This window comes from Rana temporaria, chromosome 13, assembly GCF_905171775.1.
Source record: "Rana temporaria chromosome 13, aRanTem1.1, whole genome shotgun sequence".
NCBI lineage: Eukaryota > Metazoa > Chordata > Amphibia > Anura > Ranidae > Rana > Rana temporaria.
Window position 1 is genome coordinate 95,165,095 of NC_053501.1, and position 27,995 is coordinate 95,193,089.

Sequence of the window (27,995 nt, forward strand, 5' to 3'; positions counted from 1 at the left end):
GGAGGGAGCGGGCCCATCTGCTGCCGGTGGCCGCCCAACGACATTTTCCCCGGAACAGCTTCAGCCAGACCCCCTAGATCCAGCGGTGGAGGGGAGTGGCCACACCTCTCCTCTCGAGGAGGTGGTGGAGGAGTCGGTGGACCTTGGGCAGATTTGCCTCATTATAGAGGAGTCCACTGTTCTGCCTGGGCCCTCTCACAACACCCCCCCATCAGGGGAAGCCCCTCTGTCTCAGGCACCAGCAGGGTAACCCCCTCAAGGGGCTCACCCTACAGCTGCTCCCAAGTGTGACGGTATTGGTATGATATCCCCGTCAAACAGTCCCTTCTTCCCATAACAGAACATCACAGAATCATCCACACATGAGCCAAGGCTGAATGCTGGAACCAGACAGACTTTAATAGTATAACACACAGATTATATGTAATTTCCAAAACTGTTACAATGACAAATCTCCGCCCCCCTCACACTGGGGCTTCCATACAGATCATGGGCAGACATTTCGGAGCCGATTCTGAAAACACATTTTCTTTAGATAATGACATCAGTGAAGGTAATTACTAGTTGTACAGAATACATTATCTAGACAGCCTGGCCCCGCATGTAGAAGCGATAATTACCACAATGAAGCAATCAGAATAATTAACATGAGCCCCTTCTAATAACAGTAAACAGTAACCACAGGGCTTCTTCACACAAGACACTAGACCATTTACCCTTTGAACTAGGACTGGCTGAGGAAGGGTCATTACCATATCAACAGCCTGTTAGCCGAGGAATGAGTCACACCTGAAATCCTCTAACACACACACAGCATAACGAGCAGGGAGAATTAAACTGAAGCATCCTTCACACCAAGCGTCTTCTGCCCCAAGGAAGGCGACATGGAAGACTAGGGGTGTTCCTCAAAATGTACAGGACCAACTAGCCATGGACCAGGGCCGGCAGACCCGGCATATGGGGGAGATAGCCGGGCACCTGCACCGGGTGGCAGAAAACACAGGCCTGATTTTGGACACAGTGCAGGATGGCAATGCCAATAGCGCAGCAGTGGTCACCTGCGTTGGGGAGCTGCAGGCCACCATAGAGGACCTAGTGGCAGAGGTTCAAACCCTTTCTGGGGCCGTCCACGCCAACACGGCTGCCATCCAGGAGGAGGGGAGGCAGCGCAACCAGTGGCATAACCTCACCCGCCAGCTGAGGATGCAGGCCCAGACAAATCATTTTCTGAGCCGGATTGCCGTGGCCTTGGAGGGCAGGCAGCCATCACCTGCCAGGAGTGGCACACCCGGGGATGAGCCACCTCCAGCCCAGGCTCCCCCCCAGGCAGGAGCCAGAGAGCTGCCACAGCCCCCATCAGGCCAAATGAGTGCCTTTTTTTGTTTTTTGACTCAGGAGTTTTTTTGGGGGGGTTATTTATGCTCAGGGTTTGAGTTAATTTTTTTTATGCTCAGGTCATGAGCCTTTTTTTTTATTTATGTAAGCACACGGTGAGGAGTGCTGGCTACAGTGTGACTGGTGTGTGAATGTGGGGGTGACACTCCTGCCAGTAAAGGGTGTCACCCTCGGTCGTCGGGGAGAAATTATCCCCACGACTGTGTGAATGTGGTATGAATGGACAGCGACATAATTGGGGCCTTGGCGTGGTGTTGCTGCTCCCAAGTCCTGCATGGTGGTCTTGGGCTAATCCAATGTGATGTGGATGTGGTGTGTGTGAGCTAGGGAACACAGTTGCGTGCATTCTCCTTGTGCCATGATGAATGTGTGTGTTTAACGTGCAAAGATGTCTTCTGTGAGGCGTCTCCTGACTGCTGTTCCCTCAGCAGACGGGGTAGACTCATTTAGGGGGGGATTGTGTGGTTCGGGGGTCAGGTCATCACGTAGGTCAATCTTCAGGCCCTTTCTCATGGTGTAGTGGTGCAGCACGCAACATGCACCGATGATCTGGCACACAAAGTTTGGGGAATACAACAGGGTCTCCCCGGACTTATCCAGGCATCGGAAACGGGACTTCAGGAGGCCAAATGTGCGTTCCACCACTGCACAGGTATGTATGTGTGCAGCATTGTAGTTTATCTCTCCTCTGGTTTGGGGATTCCAGTATGGAGTCATGAGATGGGGTCCAAGTGCATATGCAGAGTCACCTGGAAAGGAAAAGACAGGAGGATGTTAGTCGTGCATGAGCCCCTCGTGATGTCTGCATCATGGGGACGGACAGTCATGCCTGACACCCATGTCACTCACCAACCAGCCAGCTGTCCCCATACACGTTCTGTTCAAAATCTGTTGGGATGTTGCTTTGACGGTATATGTAGCTGTCGTGGCTGGACCCTGGGTGTTTGGCACTGACGTGCCATATGAGGCATTGGGCATCGACTATCACCTGTACATTGATGGAATGCGATTGCGATTGCGGTATATGTGCTCTGTGGCACTTTTACACTTGTTGCACCCTTTTATATGCATAGTGTGCCTTTTTTTCTTACAATAGGGTTGCCACCTTTTCGTCAAACCAAACCCGAACATATTAGCAGTCTGGGGCACCTTTGGGCGCCCCAAGGAGAGTAGTAATGCGGATTGCATAGCGTGCCACAGCGAACATTGGGTGTGGCCAAATTTCTCTTGCTGACATCATCGCCATGCCCCCCCCCCTGAACCTGCACCCAGACAGCCGCCCGCAGCAGAGATCAACAGACTTGTGTGTGACTGTGACTATCTTGCTTACTTGTAGAGCCACAGCCCGGTCTGAATGTGTCTGGGTATTAGTCTGCCTGAAACACGAAAACATGATTTAAAACCTGGACTGTCTGGGTGAATCCTTAACAGGTGGCAACCCTACCTTACAATGACCCTAATGGAAACAATTTTGTTTTATTTTAATATGGACCATTTATGTTTTTATATATGTGCAGCGTCCCACTCAGGACATGTGGGAACTGCAAAAGTATTACTTCTTTGTCATTGCTATATTGCATGTCATTTTGCATTGTATACCTGTGGTATCCCTGTTCATAGGCTGGTCAGGTGTGCTTCATACTTCCCACCACAAGATGGGGATAGCACCACTCTGGGAAATCTATCCCAGCTCAGGCTTATCTGTGGTCAGTTGTTCAGTACAGGAAGCAGTGTGGAGAGAGAAAGGAGAATGTGAAGGTGAGAGAAGGTCAGTCCAGAGAAGGGACACATTTAAACTGCTAAAATCAAAGGATAAAAGCCATTAATCGGCAGCAAAGACCTTTGAGTATAAAGGTGAAGGATTTATAAGCCTCCGGCAACCTCACCCATGTCACTGGATTCAAAAAGGACCAGACACAAGTAAGCATTATTACTGAACCACAGCCTGAGTCCAGGCCTACTAAAGCCTATTAGCAGTGGATCAGCAGAACTCCTCTATTTACCCAGAGACTGTATTCTAACTGGATGTTTGTACTGCAACCAAAACCAGACACAGTAAAAGTTGTGAGTTGTATTCTACCACTGTCTACCTCATTCTTTAACATTGTTACTACAACTGGTTGTACCACCATTAACGGTACTGGCGTCACGACAAATATCATCAAGGGACCCAGCCGCCACAAGCACTCTAAACACCCCTGTCATCACGGGCACCTCAACCACCATCTTGGCTGGCGTTTCCCTATCGCAGAGCGTGCCCCTGAGGATTTCGTGCTGTCTTCCCTTTCACTGTGCGACCGGCCCAGGGAGGCTTTCTGCTAACCGTGAGTAAACCGATGAACTGTATTATTGCTGTCTCTCATCGGCCCACCGTGCATCTCACGTGTTCCCCTGCGGTTCTGGCGCGTCGCATAAGAAAAATTGGCATCACGAACAGGATAATTACCCCTGTGCCTTATCTAAAAGACTGTCGCATCAGAATAAGCCCCTTTGCTTTATTGAGAGACTATTTACTTATTGCATGCTGTGTGGGGCCACAGAACTGTTTAAACTGTTTAAAAGTTGCATGGAAGCGTTATCCCAGTTATCAGCATAAAAATCGCAGCATCCAAAGTGAGAAAATCGGACATTTGTGTGTTAACAAAACTGCATGCAGTATTTGAATTGACTATTTCCATTCACTTAAAATGGCTGCCAGAGACCTTCTTGTCCAAAAATTCCTGCGCCATCACTGTGGATAGGTTAGTGACACCCCCTGAAGAGCGGGAAAGTTTGGTGCCACCCATTCATGCAAAATCGCCTTACCTTTGCTGTGTCAATCCTGGGAGGAAAGTGTGACAAACGCACGCCCCAGAAGTCGCGAGACTTTGCATGCGAGCAAAAGGAGAGAAAATAATCGCATTGCTTGCCGTCCGAGCAGTAATCGCAACCTGTCAGTTGCCTCTACTAACTATAAGGAGCACTGATAGCTGGAACTCTGCCAGAGACCCAAAATCAACATTGCTGCAGCATTGTATTCAGCCGGCATTAAATTCTTAAAGGGCCATACACCCGCAAGACAGCGGTTGCCCATAGCAACAACGCACAAAAAGTGTCTAAAAACGCATTTGACTTACCTAACTAGAACTCACCTGCTGTTACCATGTCTGTGCAAGGAGATGACGTGCAGCCCGACCTCAGAGGACCCCCTGCATCAGCCGCAGTCGGTCCCAATGCAATACCAACCGCTGCAGCACCAAGTTTAATGCCTTTAACCATGCCTTATTATTTTGGGGCCCCCTGGTTCCCACGATATTCTGGGGAAATTCATACTTTAAGGGACTTTAAAGAAAAAATTCTGGCTATGTTCAGATTGTACCCTGTATCCTCAGAGCAACAGATGGAGATTCTTCTTGCGCAATTGGAAGGAGCTGCGCTCAGAGAAGTGAAATCTTGGCCGAGCTCAGAGAGAAAGACCATGGAGCAGATTTTTCAACGTCTCTACACCACCTTTGAACCCAGAACCGTGTCCGAGGTCAAGATGAGGTTCTTCAGCAAGAGACAGCAATCTGGTGAGTCACTCAGAGACTTTGCATTATCTTTGCAGGAAGCCCTTAGAGCTGTTGTCCAAGTAGACCCCTGTGAGGCAGAAAATCAGGACAAAACCCTGAAAGAACAATTTATTGAAGGCGTCCATACAGACAATCTAAAGAGCCAACTAAGAATGTTAGCCGCCCAACATCCAAGCGCTACCTTCTTAGATTTTAAAGAACTAGCTATCAGCATACTGGGAAAAAGCCCACCAACAGAACCTGTTAGATCTGTTGACGTGCCTGTATCACAGCTGGTTACCCCTGTAAAGTCTTTACCTATAGTCAGTCAGGCAACCCAAGCTCCAGTTCCTGACGCAGTTGCTGCCTTGACTGAGCAAGTCCGTTTTCTGACTAAAAGTCTGGAGAAAGTCCACCAAAAATTGGAACAATGGGAAAAACCATTAATGCTAGAGGATGAGAAACCTGTGTCCAGAAGACTCTTCCCCTCTAATTCTAGAGAGACTTATTCCAGAAATTCTGGCGGACGCCCCCCTGACCACACTAGTACCCCTAAGCGGCCTATCTGCACGTACTGTCACAAACCAGGCCATACAGAAGCAACCTGCTGGCAGTTAAACGGGAAACCCCCGAGGCCAAGGACCACCCCTCGGGAGGTAAACCAATAGGTCCAGAAGATCCCCACTGGATGCCAAGATACGTTGGATCCCGTCCTGAAGTGGCACTTCAAATAAATGGAGTCCCTTTTGTTGCCCTAGTTGACACCGGATCCCAAGTCACCACCATCCAACAAGCAGCCTTTGAAAAATACTGGGATCAAAATCAGCTTACCCAGCCTCCAGAATCCTGGCTGAGTCTCATAGCCAGTAACGGCAAACCCATACCAGTCCATGGTTATTGGGAACCTACCATTCAAGTAGGAGGAACTACACTACCTCGACAAGGCCTTATTGTGGTACAAGTCAGAGACAATAACCCTAACCCTCCAATAGTCCTAGGAATGAATGTCCTCAGGAACTGTTATGTTGAGATGCTAGAAGCCTTGCACCAGTTAGTGCCTACTGCCCCTCCTGATTCTAAGAAGGTGATCCAACAAACCATCCGTGTACTAAATGCGCAACAGAGATTCACCAACGAAAAAGGAGAAATTTGCTGTGCCCGCATCCGGGATAAGCAACCTGTGATCCTCAAACCCAACACCGAAACTCTCTTGTGGTGCCGAGCTGTGGTCGGAATCCAAGGTCAAGACTACCAAGCCCTGGTAGAGCCTGTTGTTTTGGAAGACTATCCTCTAGTTAGAGCTGCAAGGAGCCTAGTAACCGTCTCTGAAGGTAAAGTGCCTATACGACTCCTAAACTTGAGTGATAGCAGCGTAAAACACTATCAAAACACCTTCCTATTGCACAGCTAATCCAAGTCACTTTTCAAGATGTCATCAGTGTGGCTACAGCTACCACAGAGCAAATTCCCAAGAGACAGAACCCCCAGGACCAAAATGTAAACACATCCTGGTGGAAAGAACTTCATGTGGGAGATGCTTCCACACCAGCAGACCAAATAGAGGGAGTACTAAAAATTGTGAAGGAGCTTCACCTTGCCTTCAGTAAGCATCCCACAGACTATGGAGAAGTGGATATTATCAAGCACTCCATTCCTACAGGTTCACACCCACCGATCAAGGAAAGATATCGGCCTATACCACCAACTATGTACCAATCTGTAAAGCAAATGATCCAAGAGATGAAGGACTCCAATGTCATTAGAGACAGCCATAGTCCATGGGCTGCACCTCTAGTCCTTGTCCGTAAAAAGGATGGTAACATCAGATTCTGTGTGGATTACAGAAAAATTAACCAAATCACCCACAAGGATGCTTACCCTTTACCACGCATAGAGGAATCTTTGACAGCTTTAGGATCTTCAGCCTACTTTTCTACCCTTGATTTAACCAGTGGATACTGGCAAGTACCCATGGCACCTGAAGATCGTGAGAAGACTGCATTTACCACCCCGATGGGCCTATTTGAGTTCAACCGCATGCCTTTTGGACTTTGCAATGCGCCCGGAACCTTTCAAAGATTAATGGAGCATTTTTTAGGACACAAACATTTTGAAACCGTCCTGTTGTACTTAGATGATGTCATCATCTACTCCAAATCTTATGAAGATCACTTGAAACATTTGGCCGAAGTTTTTCAAATCCTCATTAAACATGGACTCAAAGTCAAACCATCTAAGTGCTATCTACTGAAGACAGAAGTCAAATACTTAGGGCATATTGTAAGCTCTGAAGGTGTTAAACCGGATCCAGAGAAGATAGCCGCAGTCCGAAATTGGCCTACTCCTACTACAGTGAAAGAAGTGAGGAGCTTTCTCAGTTTCGCAGGATACTACAGACGCTTTATTCCTCACTTTGCCCAAATTGCGGGGCCAATATTAGAACTTCTGAGAGGACATCCTAAGAGGTACCAAAAGTCTCCAATACCAGTTGAATGGAACACAGAAAGAGAAATTGCCTTCCAGCTCCTAAAGAATAGTGTTGCTCACGAATATTCGCATTGCGAATATTCGACTCGAATATAGCATATTCGAGAAATCGCGCTATATTTCGAATTTCGCGGTGAATATTCGCAATTCCGAATATTCGCATTTTTTCAATTTGATTTTTAAAACAGATCACATCCTATCGACGTCTAAAAGCATTGCTGGTATGATTAGAGACCCTGGGCCGAGTAGCTAAGCTGAGGCGATCCTATTATGTTGCCAAATTGAAAAAAAAAAAAATTGCGATTTTTCGCTATTGCGAATGCGAAAATGATTGCGAATTTTCGATAACTGTGGTAGGAGAACTCTGATTGTCTCTGATGCAAAAGGGGGGGGCTTTGTGTATGTGTATGTGTATGTTATGAATATTTGTATGTTTGATATTATTATTTTTTGTAAGAAGGAAAAAATTGCGCATACCTTAAAAAAGGGGAGAATACAGCAGCAACTCAAAAATGTTATACAACATAAATTAATACAAGACAGAAAATGGAGTCGCTCTACAAGAATAAAAAATATGTCTAGTGACAAGACATGTGGGCAAATTATAAAATAAGCAAGCGCAAATAACTTGTGAAATACACAGTGAAACAAATATATAAAGAAATATAGTCCCAATAATAGAAAAATAATCTTTCATAAAAATGTCTTTGATATGTGAAGTGAAAAAAAGTCCAAAGCATGCAGCATGAACGTGTTCAATCTTCAAGGTGTTTGATTGACAAACGGCTGTGACAGATGGATAGAGTAAAGAATCACCACCAATGCAAAACACTTTTTATTTTCTATTGTAAAATATCAAGAATATTCTGAGCCAATCAGAGTGCTCCTTCCGCATTTGCCGAATATTCGCAATTATTTTGTATTGTAAAATATCAAGAATATTCTGAGCCAATCAGAGTGCTCCTTCTGCATTTGCCGAATATTCGCAATTATTTTGTATTGTAAAATATCAAGAATATTCTGAGCCAATCAGAGTGCTCCTTCTGCATTTGCCGAATATTCGCAATTATTTTGTATTGTAAAATATCAAGAATATTCTGAGCCAATCAGAGTGCTCCTTCCGCATTTGCCGAATATTCGCAATTATTTTGTATTGTAAAATATCACGAATATTCTGAGCCAATCAGAGTGCTCCTACAGCATTTCTCGAAATTGCGCAATAAATATCGCATTCGCATGTTGCGATATTTCGATAAAATATCACGAATATTCTGAGCCAATCAGAGCGCTCCTCCAGCATTTCTCGAAATTGCGCAATAAATATCGCATTCGCATGTTGCGATATTTCGATAAAATATCACGAATATTCTGAGCCAATCAGAGTGCTCCTACCGCAGTTATCAAAAAATCGCAATTATTTTCGCATTCGCAATAGCGAAAAATCGCAATCATTTACTTTCGATAAAATATCACGAATATTCGAATTTAGCGAATATATCTCGAATATTCGAATATATATTCGAGATATATCGCGAAATCGAATATGGCATATTCTGCTCAACACTACTAAAGAAGAAGTTAACAGAACCACCAATCCTAGGCTATCCAGATTACCAGCAACCATTTCATCTTTACACAGATGCTAGTAAGAAAGGTCTGGGAGCTGTCCTATCCCAGGTACAGGAAGGAAAAGAAAGAGTTATTTCCTACGCTAGTAGATCTCTTAAAGGTACTGAAAGAAACGACCAAAACTATAGTTCCTTCAAATTGGAATTCCTCGCACTCGTGTGGGCTGTTACAGAAAAATTTAAAGATTACCTTGCCGCAACACCATTTGTGGCCTTCACAGATAACAACCCGCTAGCACATCTGAATACCGCCAAGTTGGGAGCATTGGAACAAAGATGGGCCTCACGCCTAGCTAACTACGATTTCACCATAAAATACAGAACAGGAAAAGCAAATGAAAATGCGGATGCATTATCCCGTCTGCCTACCCAAGAAGACCCTACTACACAGGAAGATGTTTGGGAAGAGGTAGAAATGCCAGCTTTTTACAAAAATGTTGCCCAACAAGACATAATCACCATCAAAGGAAGAAAAGTCCTTAATCTTCAACAACAAGTGGATCCAAGATCCCAAGTGGACAAAGAAAGGTGGATCAAGCTGCAAAATGAAAGCAGAGTGTTGGGAGAACTGCAAGATTTCTTCACCAGCGGAAGAACCCCTGAAAGAATTCGCAGAAGAAATGCTGATCCAGAATTGTCAAAACTTTGGAGACACAGAAAACATCTCTTCCTACAGAAGGGCCTACTATTAAGAAGAACTTTAGACCCAATTACCTCGGATTGTCTATACCAAATCTTAATACCACGCCGAGATGCAAGAATCATTCTTGAGATGTATCATGATCAATCAGGACACTTTGGCGTGCAGAAGACAGAAGCCACCATCCGTAGAAGATTCTACTGGATTGGGATGAGAGGAGACATTGAAAAGTGGTGTCGAGAATGTTCCACCTGTGCTGTTGGAAGAAATGAAAAACATGACCAAAAAGCACCCTTACATCCCATTGTAAGCCAAACACCGCTAGAAATAGTTGCGATTGACCATGTGAAGCTGGAACCAAGTCGCTCAGGTTACACATACGCCATGACCATCATTGATCATTATACCAAATTTGTTGTAGCCGTACCTGTCAGGGACCTGACTGCTAAAACAACTGCAGATGCCTTCTGGAAACATTTCCTATTGCCATATGGATGCCCAGAAAGAATCCTTACAGATCAGGGATCTGCCTTTGAGTCGCAACTCTTCAAAGAACTGTGTACACTTCACAATTGCCAGAAAATCAGGACCACAGCCTACCACCCTCAAGGGAATGGACTTTGCGAGAAAATGAACCAAACTTTAATTGAGATGTTAAGAGCAGTACCACCTGCTACAAGAAGTGATTGGCCTACTCTATTGGCTTAATTGATGTACACCTACAATAACACCATTCACTGTTCTACTGGGTATACACCTTACTATCTCATGTTTGGCCGACAAGGTAAACTACCTGCTGACCATACTTTGGGCGTACAAGTGCCTGATGCAATCAACCCTCTACCAAAGACTGATTGGGTGAGTGAGCACCAAAGACGTCTAATTGATGCACAAGAAATTGTTCAACATCGCATGGAACGTGCTCATGAAAAGCAACAAAAAGATTATAACCAATCTGCCAAAGCAGAACCTCTCAAAATTGGTGACCATGTATGGTTAAAAAACAACCATCGCACCAGCAAGTTAGATAGCAAATGGGAGAGAGAACCTTACACCATTACAGCTATTCTCAATCCAGAGACTGATACTTATGAGATCACTAAAGAAAACAAATCACGTGTAGTACATCGCAATCGCCTTAAGTTATGTCTCAAGGAAAGTACTCAAGAAGAAACTCTTCAAGAAGAAGCTATCCAAGAGGAAACACAATCCATAGAACCAGAGCCTACAAAATCATCTGATTCAGAGAATCCACTCCAGTCTTTTGGAAAAGCATTATTAGACTCTGATCCTTTACAATGGTTCCTTACACCATGGCTCAATATCTTAGTGCCTGCCAAGAACAATACAACCGCACTTCAACCAGAGGAGCTATCTCAAGAAGTGTCTACTACAGCTCAAGAGACACCAAGTTCCCTTGAAACAAGGCCTGTAGAAACTCAGCCGCTAAGAAGATCTGACAGAACTACAAGAGGACGACCACCTGTCCGTTTGGAGGATTACCTGCACCAGCAGCCGAGAAGTCGACTACCGACTCTGTCATCTCATCGTTGAGTGCATCCTTACATCGTCTGAAGTTCCAGAGTGAGAAGAAGACTTACTTGGGATATTATGTTTATTTCCTTTAAAGGACTTTTCAAAAGGACTACATACCTACTGTTTTGCAACGTTCAAGCCTGCACCCGGAGATAGACTTTCACGTACCTGAGCCTCCGTGATATTCATCTGTTGACATTTTCCTGTGCCCAGGGAACGGACTCATACCCTGTGAGCCTCCTGAGATGTTATTTTTGTTTTGTTTTTCTTTTTCCATCTCATCGTGGACTATTCTGGTTTTGCCATACATCACCAGTCTTCAGAGGAAAAACTACACCCCTTTTTGTCACCTTTTGTCACATTTTGTTGTTGCCTGAGATATGTTTGCCTAACCCATTTTACTTGCAGATACAAGAAGTACAAGAATGGGGTTATATTGTTATTTCCTATGCATGCATGCTTTTCCCTTTCTCTTATATCTTACAGGAAGACACAACATCGAGTCAAAAGTGTGCCGAGGTCGACACACGTTTTACCATGGGGGTATGCAGCGTCCCACTCAGGACATGTGGGAACTGCAAAAGTATTACTTCTTTGTCATTGCTATATTGCATGTCATTTTGCATTGTATACCTGTGGTATCCCTGTTCATAGGCTGGTCAGGTGTGCTTCATACTTCCCACCACAAGATGGGGATAGCACCACTCTGGGAAATCTATCCCAGCTTAGGCTTATCTGTGGTCAGTTGTTCAGTACAGGAAGCAGTGTGGAGAGAGAAAGGAGAATGTGAAGTTGAGAGAAGGTCAGTCCAGAGAAGGGACACATTTAAACTGCTAAAATCAAAGGATAAAAGCCATTAATCGGCAGCAAAGACCTTTGAGTATAAAGGTGAAGGATTTATTAGCCTCCGGCAACCTTACCCATGTCACTGGATTCAAAAAGGACCAGACACAAGTAAGCATTATTACTGAACCACAGCCTGAGTCCAGGCCTACTAAAGCCTATTAGCAGTGGATCAGCAGAACTCCTCTATTTACCCAGAGACTGTATTCTAACTGGATGTTTGTACTGCAACCAAAACCAGACACAGTAAAAGTTGTGAGTTGTATTCTACCACTGTCTACCTCATTCTTTAACATTGTTACTACAACTGGTTGTACCACCATTAACGGTACTGGCGTCACGACAAATATCATCAAGGGACCCAGCCGCCACAAGCACTCTAAACACCCCTGTCATCACGGGCACCTCAACCACCATCTTGGCTGGCGTTTCCCTATCGCAGAGCGTGCCCCGGAGGATTTCGTGCTGTCTTCCCTTTCACTGTGCGACCGGCCCAGGGAGGCTTTCTGCTAACCGTGAGTAAACCGATGAACTGTATTATTGCTGTCTCTCATCGGCCCACCGTGCATCTCACGTGTTCCCCTGCGGTTCTGGCTCGTCGCATATGGTGATCATATGCCTCCTTAAAAGCCACTTTTCAAGGGAAAATACATTCAGTTCTGTCAGCCTTTACTGGTAGCTGAGCTCATCCATGTGCCTTATAAACTGCTACTAATGCAAACTAATAACGTAGCTTTTTTTTTATTAGTTGTGGATAGTGGAGAGGGATTAGAACCCCTGTCAGTGTTGCTGTCGATGCCCCCATTAAAGAGATTCACCCTCCCTACTTGTTCTGTTTATCGTTATCCAGGGCTTTTTTTCAGGTGGAACTTGGTGGAACTCAGTTCCACCACCTCTAAATTAGGCCCTTTGCTCCCTGCTCAGCACTATCACTGGTAAAAACAGAATTGCGGCTTCTGTGTTTACCAGTGAAAGCTTGTCTCCCAGCAGCTCAGACATATTTGATCTCCTGAGCAGCTCCCACTGAGTGCAGGATGGGGACAAGGGAATGTAGCTGCCAGGGTGGATTGTGTATGCTGACACCCCCACTGGATGATCTCCTTGCAAGTTAGAGAGAAGGAGCCACCTACAGTGTGTGGGGAGATACTAAAGCTGGCTGTATTGTTTAATTCTATAAAGAAACAAAAGTAAGACATGTGAAAGATGGTAAAGCTCTTCAGGAGGGTATTTATTGCCCCTTTAACACCCTCCCACTGTTAGTGAAATTTCACCACACCCACTATTTGATGGGGTTTGGAAAGTGTGTGTGGGGGAGAGGAATTTTAGGGGGTCGTGGTTGAGTTCCTGCACCTATTTTCTGAGAAAAAAAAGCCCTGCCGTTATCACTGGAAATGAAAGAAAATCCCCATTTTGGGTTGTCACCTGAACAGTAATAGATGGGAAATCTTCCAAAGGGAACACAAGTTTTGATGACACTGACGACCAGGAATTTTCTCACTTTGGAGGAATTTCCTTTCACTTCCTGTTTTGTCTATGAAAATCTCCCCAATGGCATACCTCTCAACCATCCCTGAATGGGCAGGATTGTTCCACAAAGGGAGGGCTTTCCCGCTGTCCCGCCTGTGCGAACACAATATCCCGTAGCCTGAGGCTGGTTTTCTCACTGTGCGTGTGAAAATCTTCTTTGATTGGACCTTCCAGCTGCTTGTCCTCATGGTGATTGGCTGCAGCTCATAGCAATCATCCTGTACTCACACATTTACTCACTCTGTGGGTGGGGGCAGGGTCAGTTGCCGATCGGTACTGAAGACGAGGAGTTGCTTTCCAAAGGATGAGGGCAGGTCAGTGTGCGCCTGATAGAAAAGTTGCTGCAGTTAAGCTGTTGCAGTGTCCTGACAGATGACAGACAGATTTCTGGTGAAGCCTGTGCCCAGAATCTTATCAGATTATTGGAAGACAGAAGCTGGGCTCAGGCTGCAGACACAGAACACCACTCATTCTGTCTGCTTCATTTGTATAGGACTCTGCAGGGGATAAGGGGGAAGTGTTCTGTGTCTCAATCTGAATTGCACTGTTTATGCTTTCTGTTTCACTCCTGAGCTCTCTGTCCACACTAGGGTTGCCACCTCATCCCTTTAAAACAGAACACATATTAATTACACAGGTTCTGTGGCTAATTAAGGTGGTAATTAGACTCATTTGGTGCCTTACCTGCATTAAATTAGCCTCAGAACCTGTGTAATTCATATGTGTTCTGTTTTAAAGGGATGAGGTGGCAACCCTAGTCCACACCCATTCATCCTGAATCCTGCAATCTTCCCATCCCAGCCATCCTGCAATCTCCCCATCCAATCCTCATCCCAGCCATCCTGCGATCTCCCCATCCACCCTCCATCCTGCGATCCCTCCCATCCCAGCCATCCTGTAATCGCCCCATCCCATCCTGCAATCTCCCCATCCCAGCCATCCTGCGATCTCCCCATCCACCCTCCATCCTGCGATCCCCCCCATCCCAGCCATCCTGAAATATCCCCTCCATCCCAGCCATCCTGAAATATCCCCTCCATCCCAGCCATCCTGAAATATCCCCTCCATCCCAGCCATCCTGAAATATCCCCTCCATCCTAGCCATCCTGAAATCTCCCCTCCATCCCAGCCATTCTGAAATCTCCCCTCCATCCCAGCCGTTCTGAAATATCCCCTCCATCCCAGCCATCCTGCGATCTCCCTATTCACCCCCCCCCCCCCATCCCATCCCATCCCATCCCATCCTGCAATCTCCCTGTCCCTCCCTGTTGTCTGTAGCTGAGGGCTCCATGAGGCGGCGGGGATAAAAACCTACGAAGGCGGCCAGGGAGAAGAGCTCCAAAGACCTCCCAGCCTAGGGCCAATAAATAGGCTGACCGGAGAACAAGGACGTGCAGGCAGCCAGAGACAGCAGCAAAGAGATCCGCTGGATGGAGCAGCTCCGTGACCTTCTGTGACCACCCGGCTATGAGAACAGACACTGCGTGGAAGGTACTGTGTCACACACACACACCTTCCCACAGGAGGGACCACAGACAGGGCTAGGATCTCTCTCACTCCCCCTCTCCCTCCCCTTTCTTCCCCTCCTTTCTTCTCCCCTACCCCACAACCCTGCACTCTGTACGTAGCTCTCCCCTCAACCTTGCACTCTGTACGTAGCTCGCCCCTCAACTCTGCACTTTGTACGTAGGGCACCCTGCACTCAGTACATAGCTCACCCCTCCACCCTACACATAGCGCACCCTGCACTCAGTACATAGCGCAACCCTGCGCTCAGTACATGGCGCACCCCGCAATCCTGCGCTCAGTACCTGGCGCACCCCGCAACCCTGCGCTCAGTACATGGCGCACCCCGCAATCCTGCACTCAGTACCTGGCGCACCCCGCAACCCTGCGCTCAGTACCTGGCGCACCCCGCAACCCTGCGCTCGGTACCTGGCACACCCCGCAACCCTGCGCTCGGTACCTGGCGCACCCCGCAACCCTGCGCTCGGTACCTGGCGCACCCCGCAACCCTGCGCTCGGTACCTGGCGCACCCCGCAACCCTGCGCTCGGTACCTGGCGCACCCCGCAACCCTGCGCTCGGTACCTGGCGCACCCCGCAACCCTGCGCTCGGTACCTGGCGCACCCCGCAACCCTGCGCTCAGTACCTGGCGCACCCCGCAACCCTGCGCTCAGTACCTGGCGCACCCCGCAACTCTGCGCTCAGTACCTGGCGCACCCCGCAACCCTGCGCTCAGTACCTGGCGCACCCCGCAACCCTGCGCTCAGTACATGGCGCAACCCTGCGCTCAGTACATGGCGCACCCCGCAACCCTGCGCTCAGTACATGGCGCACCTCGTAACCCTCTACTCAGTAGTGCACCCTGCACGTAGTGCACCCTGCAACTCTACACTCTGTATGTAGTGCACCCTGCACTCTGTACGTAGTGCACCCCGCAACCCTGCACTCTTTATGTAGTAAAAGAATGTAGTAAAAAATGCAGACTCCAAACACAGACTCCAAACACTACTGACCCCTGCATTCTGTGCATTACACCCTCCTAAACCCTGCATTCTGTGGAATACATCCTCTCAATCCCTGCGTTCTGTGCATTACACACTCCCGACCCTGCGTTCTGTGCATTACACACTCCTGACCCTGAGTTCTGTGCATTACACACTCCTAAACCCTGTGGCGTTCTCTGCATTACACACGCCACACCCCTGCACTCTGTACATTACACACCCACATTTTACCGTGGCGTGCGCTGCAGGTTGTCCCTTGCCTCGAGTGTCCCTCATTGGGAAGTTCAAATGTTGGGAGGTATGCCAATGGGATACATGGCAAAAAAAAAAAATGCCAAGGGTTATAACCCCCTTACTGTATCCACAATGAAAAAAAAATGCATGTTTAGTTTTACTTTTAACATGTGTATAGATATGTGCCTTACTGAATAATGTGAGCAAGAATCAATGGAATCTGCCTCCTAATTATTTTGTCTTGTTTTCTACAGCCATCCAGGATAATGTTGTCCAGGTGATTGGACTCCTACACCAGTCTGTAGAACTAGTACCCAGTAACCTGTGGCTCCCATCTCCGGTACAAGAGGTTAACTGGACTTTTGAGAGCAAAGGAAAGTTATACAAAGTTGCACAGTTCGATAATCATCAACCAAGGTTCTACAAAGAACAGTTTAATGGACGGATGGAATTGCTTTATGATGGAACAACATTACTTATCAAGGATCTCAGGATGGAGGACAGTGGAAATTATACTGCCCAAATTATTCTCAAGAAAGATGATCATATTGAAAGGTTTATGCTCATTGTATATGGTATGTATACACTTGAAGGTTAAAAAAAAAAAAGAAGATAACTGGCATCTGTTTATTTCCGTGATGAGCTGTCATTGGCTGACAGGTGATCACGTGGTAAAGGGCCTGCTGTGATTGTCCCGTTACCCAATCTATGATCAGCCGAGTTTCACTGACTAGGGTGACCACGTGTCCCGGATTGCCCGGGACAGTCCGACATTTTGCAGGTCTGTCCCTGGCACCTTCATTCCAGGACAATACAGTGTCCAGGAATTAAACTGACACAGCCACCCCCCCAATCTGATGCCCCCAAAAAAGGGTGCCACATCACCGCTTTACTCACTGACCGTACTTGTCCTGGCCGAGAATGCCTGGAGGAGCACAATCCCTGCCCCCTGCTTGTGATTGGAGAAATCATAAATCCCGCCTCTTGTGTCCAATCACTGTGCTGTGATTCGTTACAGCACAAGCTGATTTTTGGGAAGGGAGCGTGTCCCTGAATTGTAGTTTGGGAATGTGGTCACCCTATCACTGACTCACTCTGCTCAAGCACGAGAATGGTAGGACGTCTATGGTAACCCTCCCAGCAATTTAAGCCCATGTTGTATCCATATTTCAGATATAGCACGGGTGGCAAGTGGTTCATTTCTGGATCCCCTTGTAACATTCTTTGAACATCACAAGGATGTATATACAAACAGAACTTGTGGGACGTATCGCCATCCATCTGATTTTAGGTGATCGGATGTCAGCGGACATTTCACCGCTGACATCCGACACTCCAAAGAGAAGCATGGAGCGGCCGCTCAGGTCCGCTGAAAAACGGTCCGCCCGTATGAAAGGGGCCTTAAAATTCTGGGAACCAGAACCAGAAGGGGGGCTGAAGATAGAAGTGTAAAAGGGGGTGGATGATACTGTATGAAAGAGGGCTGAGGACTGGAATGTAAAAGGAATACAGGGGTGATATGAAGGGAAGCCAGGTCATAAATGTGAAGAGGGAGGGCATGATATAAAGGGGGGGCTGAGGAATGGAATGTGACGGGGGGAGGTTGATGTGCAGGAAGGACTGAGAATAATGATTGTGATATGAAGGATCTGAGGTTCCATCGTTGCAACCTGCATTGTGCATGTAAGCAGCCCATCAATTTCAATTGACTGCCTTACATGCAGAAATGCAGAAAAAGATGTCCCTGATTCTATTTTAAATTGTGCCATGCTGAGCAGCATGGTGCTGCAGCAATATGCGGTATGTCACTCATAAAAATACGCTGCGTTTGCCTATGTGCGGAGATGCTATTAGTAATCAAACATGCTATTCGGACCTCTGAAGGAATAACATTTTACGGACTGGACCTCCATGGGGAAGGCTCCGCCTCTGTAATATGGGATTGCATTTAGGTCCGATCATGTGACCCATCACGACACGGTCATGTAACCTCCTGTCACATGGACGCTGTCGGCCAGCCCACAGGCATTCGGCCAATGTGTGCGCCATGACGTCACATGTCGGCGTTGCAGCACCATCCGGCTGGGCCATGTAGGGCTGTGTGTGATGTCCCCTGTGCGGGGGACTTCAGGCCATACGCGGTGTCCCATGTGTAGGGATTTCCACCGCAGTGCAACTATCACCGTATTCCAGCGGACACCGTTCCACTGGAATAACCCCCATAAGGGTCCCATCCCACCGATGAGCCCACCACCATTTCCATCACATCTGTAACTGCCACCATCAAAGACCAAAGAACACCGCCACAGCCCGAAAGGGTAACTCCACACCCGCAGGGCCTTCTGGATCCCCTCCTTTAAACCCAAGGCCCACAGACCAAACCCCCATGTCTAACTACGAACCTCCCAACCACCTTTTTCACCTAAAAAAAATGGTTTTAACATTGTCATTCTGACAACTCGGCTGAATGTAATCGGCTGTTTTTTTTTATTTTATCCCCGTACATACCGTATTTTCACAGCCGCTTCCGGGTATGTCTTCTGCGGGACTGGGCGTTCCTAATTGATTGACAGGCTTCCGACCGTCGCATACTGCGCGTCACGAGTTGCGAAAGAAGCCGAACGTCGGTGCGCAGGCGCCGTATAGAGCCGACTCGCAGTCTGGCTTCTTTCGGCAGCTTGTGACGTGCTGTATGTGACGGTCGGAAGCCTGTCAATCAATTAGGAACGCCCAGTCCCGCAGAAGACATACCCGGAAGCGGCTGTAAAAAAAGCGGTATTTACGGGGATAAAATAAAAAAAAACTGCCGATTGTCATTCTGACAACTCGGCTGAATGTAATGTTAAAAACATTTTTTGGGGTGAACCCCCCGCTTTAACGACTGATATCAAATCACCAATAGGCCTAACTCCCAAGTCATTCCCCCCTACGTGCAGAACCAATAAATCCGGAGGACGGTCAAGTTGGGCATAATGCTGCACCTCCGGCAGCACCCTGCCCCACCCCATGCCTAGCACCCCCAACCACCTAATCCTCGCTTCCCTCCTAGAGATGCCTAACTGTCTACCCGCAGGCCTAGCGTCAGCCCTCCTGGCCCCCCAGAAAACAAAACAGTGCCCCAAAATCCAAACGAGGCGCTCCTGAACACCATCTGAAAAACAAATAACAACAGTGAGCAACCTGCAAAATTGCAAACGTACCATATGCCCAATCAAAAATCCCCTTTCCCACCGCAGTCCAAACACCCTTAGTCCATTAACATATGCGGCCGAACATACGACCGGAATCTCCTGGATTCCCACCGCCCGATCCGTTTAACCGCCGCCTCATCCAACCTACATCGGGCCACTTCAGTAGCCGCCCCGATACGGAAGGAGTGCGAGGTAAAGTGCTTATCCTCAAACCCAGCTTTCCATAAGCATTTTCGAAACATTGCCACAAACTGAAACCTGGACACAAACGACCCGTCCCCGTGCACTAACAAAGGCCCTTCCAACCCCAAGCGTACCGCCATGAACTCACCCACCGGGCAAACTAACGACCCCGGTAATGCATATAAGAACACGTCCACCCCCTTACCTACCTGGTCCGTCTTGGATTTTCGCAGCCGAAATACCACCCTTCCCTCCGCCAGACACACATCCCCCACTTGCAGCCCCCCCGCAACTTTCTTAGAAGGGCTAACAAATAGGTTGCACACACCTACGGAACCAGTGGTTAGTTTCTATGTTCTATATGGGAAATTTAACTATAAACACGTTTTGGAACCTTCTTTTTGGATTTTGCTGTATGATTCAATGGAATGACTCTGAACAATGCTTTAGCGAATTTGTCCCTTGCCCGACCTGATAATGGTGTATTCTTTTTCAGCTCCTGCTTTATCTGTGTTTTTATTTAATTGCAGGGCAAGCATGACAAAAAAAATGCTTTTCATAGTGCACAATATGCTTTATTATCTGAACATACTTGAGCAACATATTTGTGTTCCAAACCTTTCAAATGTCACTGGAAACCACATATGAGGTTTTTTGTGTTCAACAGAGACACGCAGGTCACTACAAATTTTACCGCCTGGGTATTGTCCACCCATGATGAGCACAGCTACATAAATGCTGCACCTAGTTATGTTATAGATGACAACCAATATTTAAAGACCTCAAGCAGCAAAGAAAATATGTCAAAGGAAGCAAAAAGGGAAGGGCAGGTCCTATGCTCACTATGTTCAATAACTGTGCAGGATGAAAACCATGGTGAGTGGTTGAAACATGTCGGGCCATCAGTCCTTTCTGTAACGTCACTGATTGTCTACGTGATCGGACGCATGCCACCTCCCACACAGACAGCAAACACAGTTATTGGGTGTCCGAGAGAACCAAAGGTTCTATCTTTCCTCTTACATGATTGCAGTGCCTATGGCAGGGGATAAAGCCTCGTCCCGAATAGTGAGAAAAAGTCAGTCAATGATAAAGCCCACTAGTGAACTTTCATTATTGAAGCATCATTTTTGAGCGGGTCTGTTGTACTGGATGTAAACTTTCTTACAAAGGTGGCCAATAGAAAAAAACACACTGGCCCGGATTCAGATACATTGGTGTATCTTTTGGGGGGTGTAACGTATCTCAGATACGTTATGCCGTCGGAAAATAGGGCGCAATTTCAGAAAGAAGATACGGCGGCGTAACATATGTGGTCCGGTGTAAGCCTGCCTAATTCAAATGGGGATGATGTGGGCGTGTTTTATTTAAATGAATGGTGACCCTGCGTATTTTACGTTTTTTACGAACAGCGCATGCGCCGTTCGTGAAAGAATCCCAGTGCGCATGCTCGAAATTACGCCGCAAATCGTCATTGCTTTAGACGTGAACGTAACTTACGTACAGCCCTATTTGCGAACGACTTACCCAAACTACGTAAAATTTTCAAAACTCGACGCGGCAACGACGTCCATACTTAACATTAGCTACGCCTCATATAGCAGGGGTAACTATACGCCGAAAAAAGCCTAACGCAAACAACGTAAAAAAATGCGCCGGCGGGACGTACTTTTCTGAATCGGCGTAAATACCTAATTAGCATATTCCTTGCGTAACTATACGGAAGCGCCACCTAGCGGCCAGCGTAAATATGCAGCCTAAGATACGACTGTGTAAGACACTTACGCCGGTCGGATCTTAAGGAAATCTCTGCGTAACTGATTCTCTGAATCAGGCGCATAGATACGACCGGCCGGACTCAGAGATACGACGGCGTATCAGGAGATACGCCGTCGTATCTTGTATCTGAATCTGGGCCACTGACTTTAATTTTTCAAAATAAACTTTTATCCAGAAGACCAGAATACACAAAACTTTAAATCATAGATTTTTCAGTTTAACGTTACAGCCAGTAAAGGTAATTTCACAGCAAGCCCAGATGCAATCCATTCAGCATACAGATCTTCAGTTCTTACAGAGAAATGGTAATTAATGAAGGATGCCTTCCCCTTGGAAACCTCCAAAGCGATAGGATAGGTTTTCTCAACAATGCACCTATCCAAGTGGCATACCCACATAATTCATGGAATTTGAGGGGCTGAAACTTCTTGGTCTTCACCCTTTTACCTGCTCCCATAGGGATACATTACAAGTCCGTAAACGGACTTGTAATAAACGGACCATTTGTCCGTACGTGTGAAAGGGCCCTTAGGCCCAGATTCACGTATGACTTGAGAGATACGCCGCGTAAGTCTTAATGTGCGCCGTCGTATCTATGAGCCTGATTCAGGAAACAAGATACGCCTGAATTTTGGCTTGATACGACCGACGTAAGTCTCCTACGCCGTAGTATCTTGGGCGCATATTTACGCTGGCCGCAAGGGGCGCTTCCATTGATTTTCGCTTCGAATATGTAAATGAGCAAGATACGCCGATTCAAGAACGTACTTACACCCGTCTCAGTAATCTACGCCGTTTACGTAAGTCGTACGTGACAGGGGCTGGGCGTAGGTTACGTTCACGTCGTACGCATTGAGCCGTCGTATTTTAGGGAGTATATGCGACGTGATTCTGAGCATGCGCGTGCATGTGCCGTTCGTACTACCATTCATTTACATGGGGTCACGATTCATTATAATACAACACGCCCACTACCTGTCTACTTTGAATTAGGCGGGCTTATGCCGGCCTATTTACGTTACGCTGACGATGGGAGCGAGTGCTTTGCGAATACTCAGCTTGCCTCTCAATGTTACGTCGGCGTAGCGCATATGAGATGCGCTACGCCGGCACAAAGATGTGCCGAGCTACGTGAATCTGGGCCTTAGTATTTTATGCAGTAAAAAAATTCACGTTAAATGATCATCATCACACCTGCATTTTGATGCATTGCGGTTAGTTTTTATGTGCAAAGCACCCTGATAGCTCAACTCCGATACGCAATAAAAAACACCAGTAGTTGCAGTTCTATGTTAAATAAAAAAACTCTGAGGCCCGGATTCACAAAGCACTTACGCCGACGTATCTCGTGATATGCCGCGTAAGTGTAAATATGCGCCGTCGTATCTATGCGCCATGCCCACAAAACTAGATACGCCTGAAAATAGGCTTCATCCGACCGACCGACGTAACTTGTCTATCGTGGGCGCATATTTGAGCTGGACGCATGTGGCGCTCCCATTGATTTTGTATTCAAATATGCAAATGAGGGACATACGGCGATTTACGAACGTAAATGGGTACTTTTGCGCTCGACGGGTGCATGTCTGGGCGTATTTATACTCTGGCCGTAGGCGGTGGCCCGGCGTATCTTAGGGGTTACGCCGGGTGTAGTTGTGAGCATGCGCAGAGGGGTACGGGACATACATCCATGTCACAGCGCATGCGCCGTTTGCGATATGCCGGGCGTAAACCACTGTGCCACGCTCGGACCATCATTTGCATGGGATCACGCCCACTTACACTTACGCTGGCCTGCGCCTTCGAAAATACGCTACGCTGGCTCATCTTGGTGAGCAATGGCTTGCTGAATGCAGTGCATGCCTCTCCGCACTGCGCCGGCGTAGCATAAAAGAGATACGCTACGGCGGCATAAATATGCGCCGATGTATGTGAATCCGGGCCTGAGTGTTTATAGCACTATCCCTTTAGGAGCCGCTGAATAGGATGGGTTCTCTGTTCTTTGCCTTAACCTTTTCCAAAAAACTTCAGCCCCTCTAACACACCAGGTTGAGTGTACAAACACACAATATTACAGGAGATCCCTAAAGTACCCAGTAGTAGTACTATAAGAAAGAAACAGGCACCAAACCATTAAAAGGTAAACTTAATATATTGTCACCCGATATGTTTGGTAAATAGTCAAGCTTAAAGTGGAGTTTCCATCCCAAATTTTTTTTTCATTATTGTGCTCATTAGACTTAAAAAAGAAAAAAACATTTTTTTTTTACTCATCTGGAAATGCCTGTTGCTATGCCGTCCCACGAAATCTGCCTTTGGAATCACCTAGGATTCTGACATCATCTCCCTCTAATGCTCCTGGGAAATGTGTGTCATCATTTCCCAGGATGCAGTGCGCTACCCAATTATCACTCCCCCATCTAAGACTTCCAGGAAGTAAGTGCTTGTGGGCTTCACAATGCCCACAAGCAAAATGTCAACGGTGTGGACATAGTTTTATAAACTATCTTTTTTGAATAACTATGCGGAGCGGCGGCGGATTGTAAAATAGTAGGTGACCAGATTTATATTATAAAAACGCATGATGAAAGGACATACATTTAAAAAATGCTAATTGTGGTTGGAACTTCGCTTTAAAATGGATTAACAATGGTGATAACACAATTTAGTATACAAAGTCGTTAACAGTAAGGACTAGGCATAATTTGACATTTAGTGTGTAGCAAGGACACCACAAATTCAACAGTAAAGTTTGATCTACCGAGTGCTGGAACTATAGCATACTGCCAGGATGCATTTATGGTGGCAATGCATTGTCCAAAAAAAAGGAGGATGGTAGCGGAGGCGGGCAGGGAAACAAAGGGGGGCTGGCAGAATAATTAATGGAGGGGCAATCCTTTGAGAAGTTCTGCTGGCTATCATTGGGTCCCTTTAAGAGCATGTACACTTAACAGCACTTTTTCAATTAACCTGCATGTAACGGTACAGTATAGCTTTGGCACAGTGGCAAGGTACATGTAGTTCAGATGTGGTAAAGCCAGGGGCGGACAGACCATTGAATCACTCGGGCACTGCCCGAGGGCCCCATGCCACTAGGGGGCCCCATCAGGGTTGCCAGGCTCAGTAAAACCAGGGACAGTATGTAAAAAACGATGTTTTTTTACATCTGTCCCTGATATGTCCGAAACCGACATGCTTTTGATGTGAAAATCCAGAAATGTTAACTGCCCCGCCTCTACACTGCCTCCTGGCGTGGTGGCCATCTGTAAGCCCAGGGGCCCCATAATCTTCTATTGCCCGGGGGCCCCATGAGTTGTCAGTCCGCCCCTGGGTAAAGGTTCAGTATAGTGTGGAATAGGGTCAGTATAATTGCAGTCTAGGTTTGGAATGTGTGATAAAGAGTGCAGTATGAATTGGGTACACTGTTCATAGTGGCTCAGTCCCTGCTAGCAGTGGGCATATAGACCTCTCACTAGTCCCTGGGATGCTCCGGTGACCTCTCACTATAGAAGGGGGGCCCCTCGATCTCTCCCTAAAAGCCTCTGGTGATCAGCAGTGAGAAGCTCTGGGTGAGTGAATGCTCCAGTCTCCCTGTAACAGTGGTGCAGGTTCTGTGATGTGGGCAGTGCTGTGCTGCCCCCCGGATATCCTTACTCCCAGTCTAAGGCAGTTCGCTGGTATGGTCCCCAGCTGACAGGTGAAAATTCAGACAGTGGTGCTCTCTCTCTAACTCCATTGGTGCCAAGGATAAAGAACTTTCATGGGAAGTGTAATAAATATCCTCTCTCCACTCCTACTGCACAGTGTATTTTGGGAATTATTTTGGCAATTATAGTGTAGCCATTATATGGCTGCTATCTCAAACTACAACTCCCAGGATTCTCAGCGCTCTATGGGCTTGCTTTGCTTTAGTTTTCTCCCTGCTGGTCAGAGGTGGATGGCACAGCATAACATCAGTAGTAGAGGGAGAGAAGAATAAATCAGGAAATGTGTTCTCCACATTGCAGTAACCCAGCACCTCGGTACATATTTTCTTAATGTAACTCGAGTAATAGCTAGATTCAGTAAGATGGCCGCAACTTTGCGGCAGCGTAGCTTAGCGTGTTTAGGCTATGCCGCCGTAAGTTAGCTAGGCAAGTACTTGATTCTCAAAGTTTTTGCCTGCTAAGTTACGGCGGCGTAGCCTAAAGCGGGCGGGCGTAAGGGCGCCTAATTCAAATGTGTGTAAGGGGGCATGTTTTATGTTAATGGGGCTTGACCTTACGTTTTTGACGTTTTTTTTAACTGTGCATGCGCCGGGCGCCTACATTTCCCAGTGTGCATTGCGGCTAAGTACGCTGCACGGGCCTATTGATTTCGACGTGGACGTAAACTATATAAATCCCTATTCACGGACGACTTACGCAAACGACGTAAACATTTAGAATTTCGGCACGGGAACGGCGGCCATACTTAACATTACTATTCCAACTAGGGCCTAGCTCTAACTTCACGCGGCCTATCTCCTACGTAAACGTCGTAAAAGTACTGCGTCGGCCGGGCGTACGTTCGTGAATCGGCGTATCTACTAATTTACATATTCTACGCCGACCTCAATGAAAGCGCCACCTAGCTCCCATCCGTAACATTGCAACCTACTAAGATAGGACGGCGCAAGCCGTCGTATCTTAGATATGTTTAAGTGTATCTCTGATTGAGAATACACTTAAACATAAGTCGGCGTAGATTCTGTGTTAGGTCGGCTTATCTACTGATAAGCCGGCCTAACTCTTTCTGAATCTACCTATAAGTATCCAATGTTTGTTTTGATATTGTCATACTGTAATAGCCTGCACAGAGGCGTTTAGACTGGGTGATGGAAAGTCAACACTCTTAACCAATGAGACTCTTCTACAGTCCACATGTGCCGACAGGAAGTATGCTGATGGGAGGAAAGAAGGAAAGAGCAATGTAAAGTCAAGGACACAAACGGTTTGTAAGAACTCGGCCTACCTTCTTAAAAAAAATGTTGGGATAACATATCAGCCACACTATATAATTGTGGTGTTTTCAATGAGTTGGTTGACTCCTAGACATGCATTGTGGGAAGGAACAATAAACCACCAACCACTGTGTAGCACTGCAAAGCAGCAAGCAGAGCTGGCCATTTAATAAGCAAATATAGCTTCTCCAATGTGAATATATAATTACAACACAGGACCCTTACACACGTGGCGGGCTCTTTTGGAGTCCATCTGTTCAGTGGGGAATCTTTCCATTGATCCCCACTGAGCAAGCGGATGGCTTGTCCACTCCGCTTATGTAGAGGGGTCACAGACTCATCCCGCTGTCCTCTATGGGCGGTCAAATGTAAATGGGACAACCTGTCCATTTACACCCAACTGTAATCTGATCCGATCCGCCTGAAGAATGGGGAACGGATCCCCATCCATCTGTTTTTAGCGGATAAGATCAGATCGAATGATGTCCATGGACACCGTCCACTCAATAGAGGAGTCTAGAGGGTCTGAAAAACTGACAGGCAGATCTGATCGGGCCCTTATACACCAATAAAAAGTTGTATTATTTTAATCAAAACTGATCTCTAAGTAAGATTAGATATACATTCCTAAGTAGTAGTTCTAGCACTTTTGTATTGTTCAAATAGTACATGGTATAACTTGAATTTCCCCGTTCTGTGATTGCAGAGCCTGTCCCAGACCCATCTATAATGATTGTAATGGAGGAGAGGACCAGTCATTGGTGTAATGCGACTCTTCATTGTTCTGTACCAACAAACTCCTCACCATTGAACTATAACTGGATATACAAGAACACTGACTCTGTCTATGAAGAGAGTGGAGATACAATTCACATATCACTGAATTACTCCTGGGACATGGAGTTCCAGTGTATAGTACACAATCCTGCTGACCAGAAGAACGTGTCCAAACAAGAAAGGTGTTATGCACAAGGTAAGAAATTAATTCTTAATGGCATACCAATGCAGCTGCTTGGCAGTGCATTGCCGCAGGGCCGATCCTAGGCAGGGTGCACAGGGTGCTTTGCACCCAGGCGCCTGCAGAGGTGGGGGCGCCAAAGTGGCAGAGTTCTCCCCTCCCTCCTTCTCTCCTTGTTTGTGTCTGTCTAGAACTAGTGTTCTGAGCATAGGTGTGTGTCTGTCCAGAACTGATGTGTCTCTGATCATCTCCTGTACTATGTCTGTAGTCTCTGACCGTCTCCTTTAATATGTCTGCAGTCTCTGACAGTCTCCTGTACAATGTCTGCAGTCTCTGACCATCTCCTGTACTATGTCTGCAGTCTCTGACCGTCTCCTGTACAATGTCTGCAGTCTCTGACCATCTCCTGTATCATGTCTGTCGTATGTCTGGGGGCTCTTTCTAACAGACTCTCTAACAGAAGCCCTCTCTGTGTCCATCAGAGAATCCCCCCTCCAGGTCCCAATAAAGTAATCTGCTTCTCTTCCTGTATATTGTTTATTGTTAACAGATCATGTAAGAATCCCAGGGTAA

The 27,995-nt window shown here is 46.8% G+C and overlaps 1 protein-coding gene across 1 annotated transcript; it reads left to right on the top strand.

The window, feature by feature from the left end:
- Positions 1-930: 930 nt before the first annotated feature.
- LOC120920083 lies at positions 931-27,995 on the top strand. Its single transcript, XM_040331997.1, has 4 exons — positions 931-1,255; positions 16,585-16,905; positions 27,171-27,437; positions 27,973-27,995. The coding sequence occupies exons 1-4, from the start codon at positions 931-933 to the stop codon at positions 27,993-27,995; spliced, it is 936 nt and encodes a 311-aa protein (XP_040187931.1).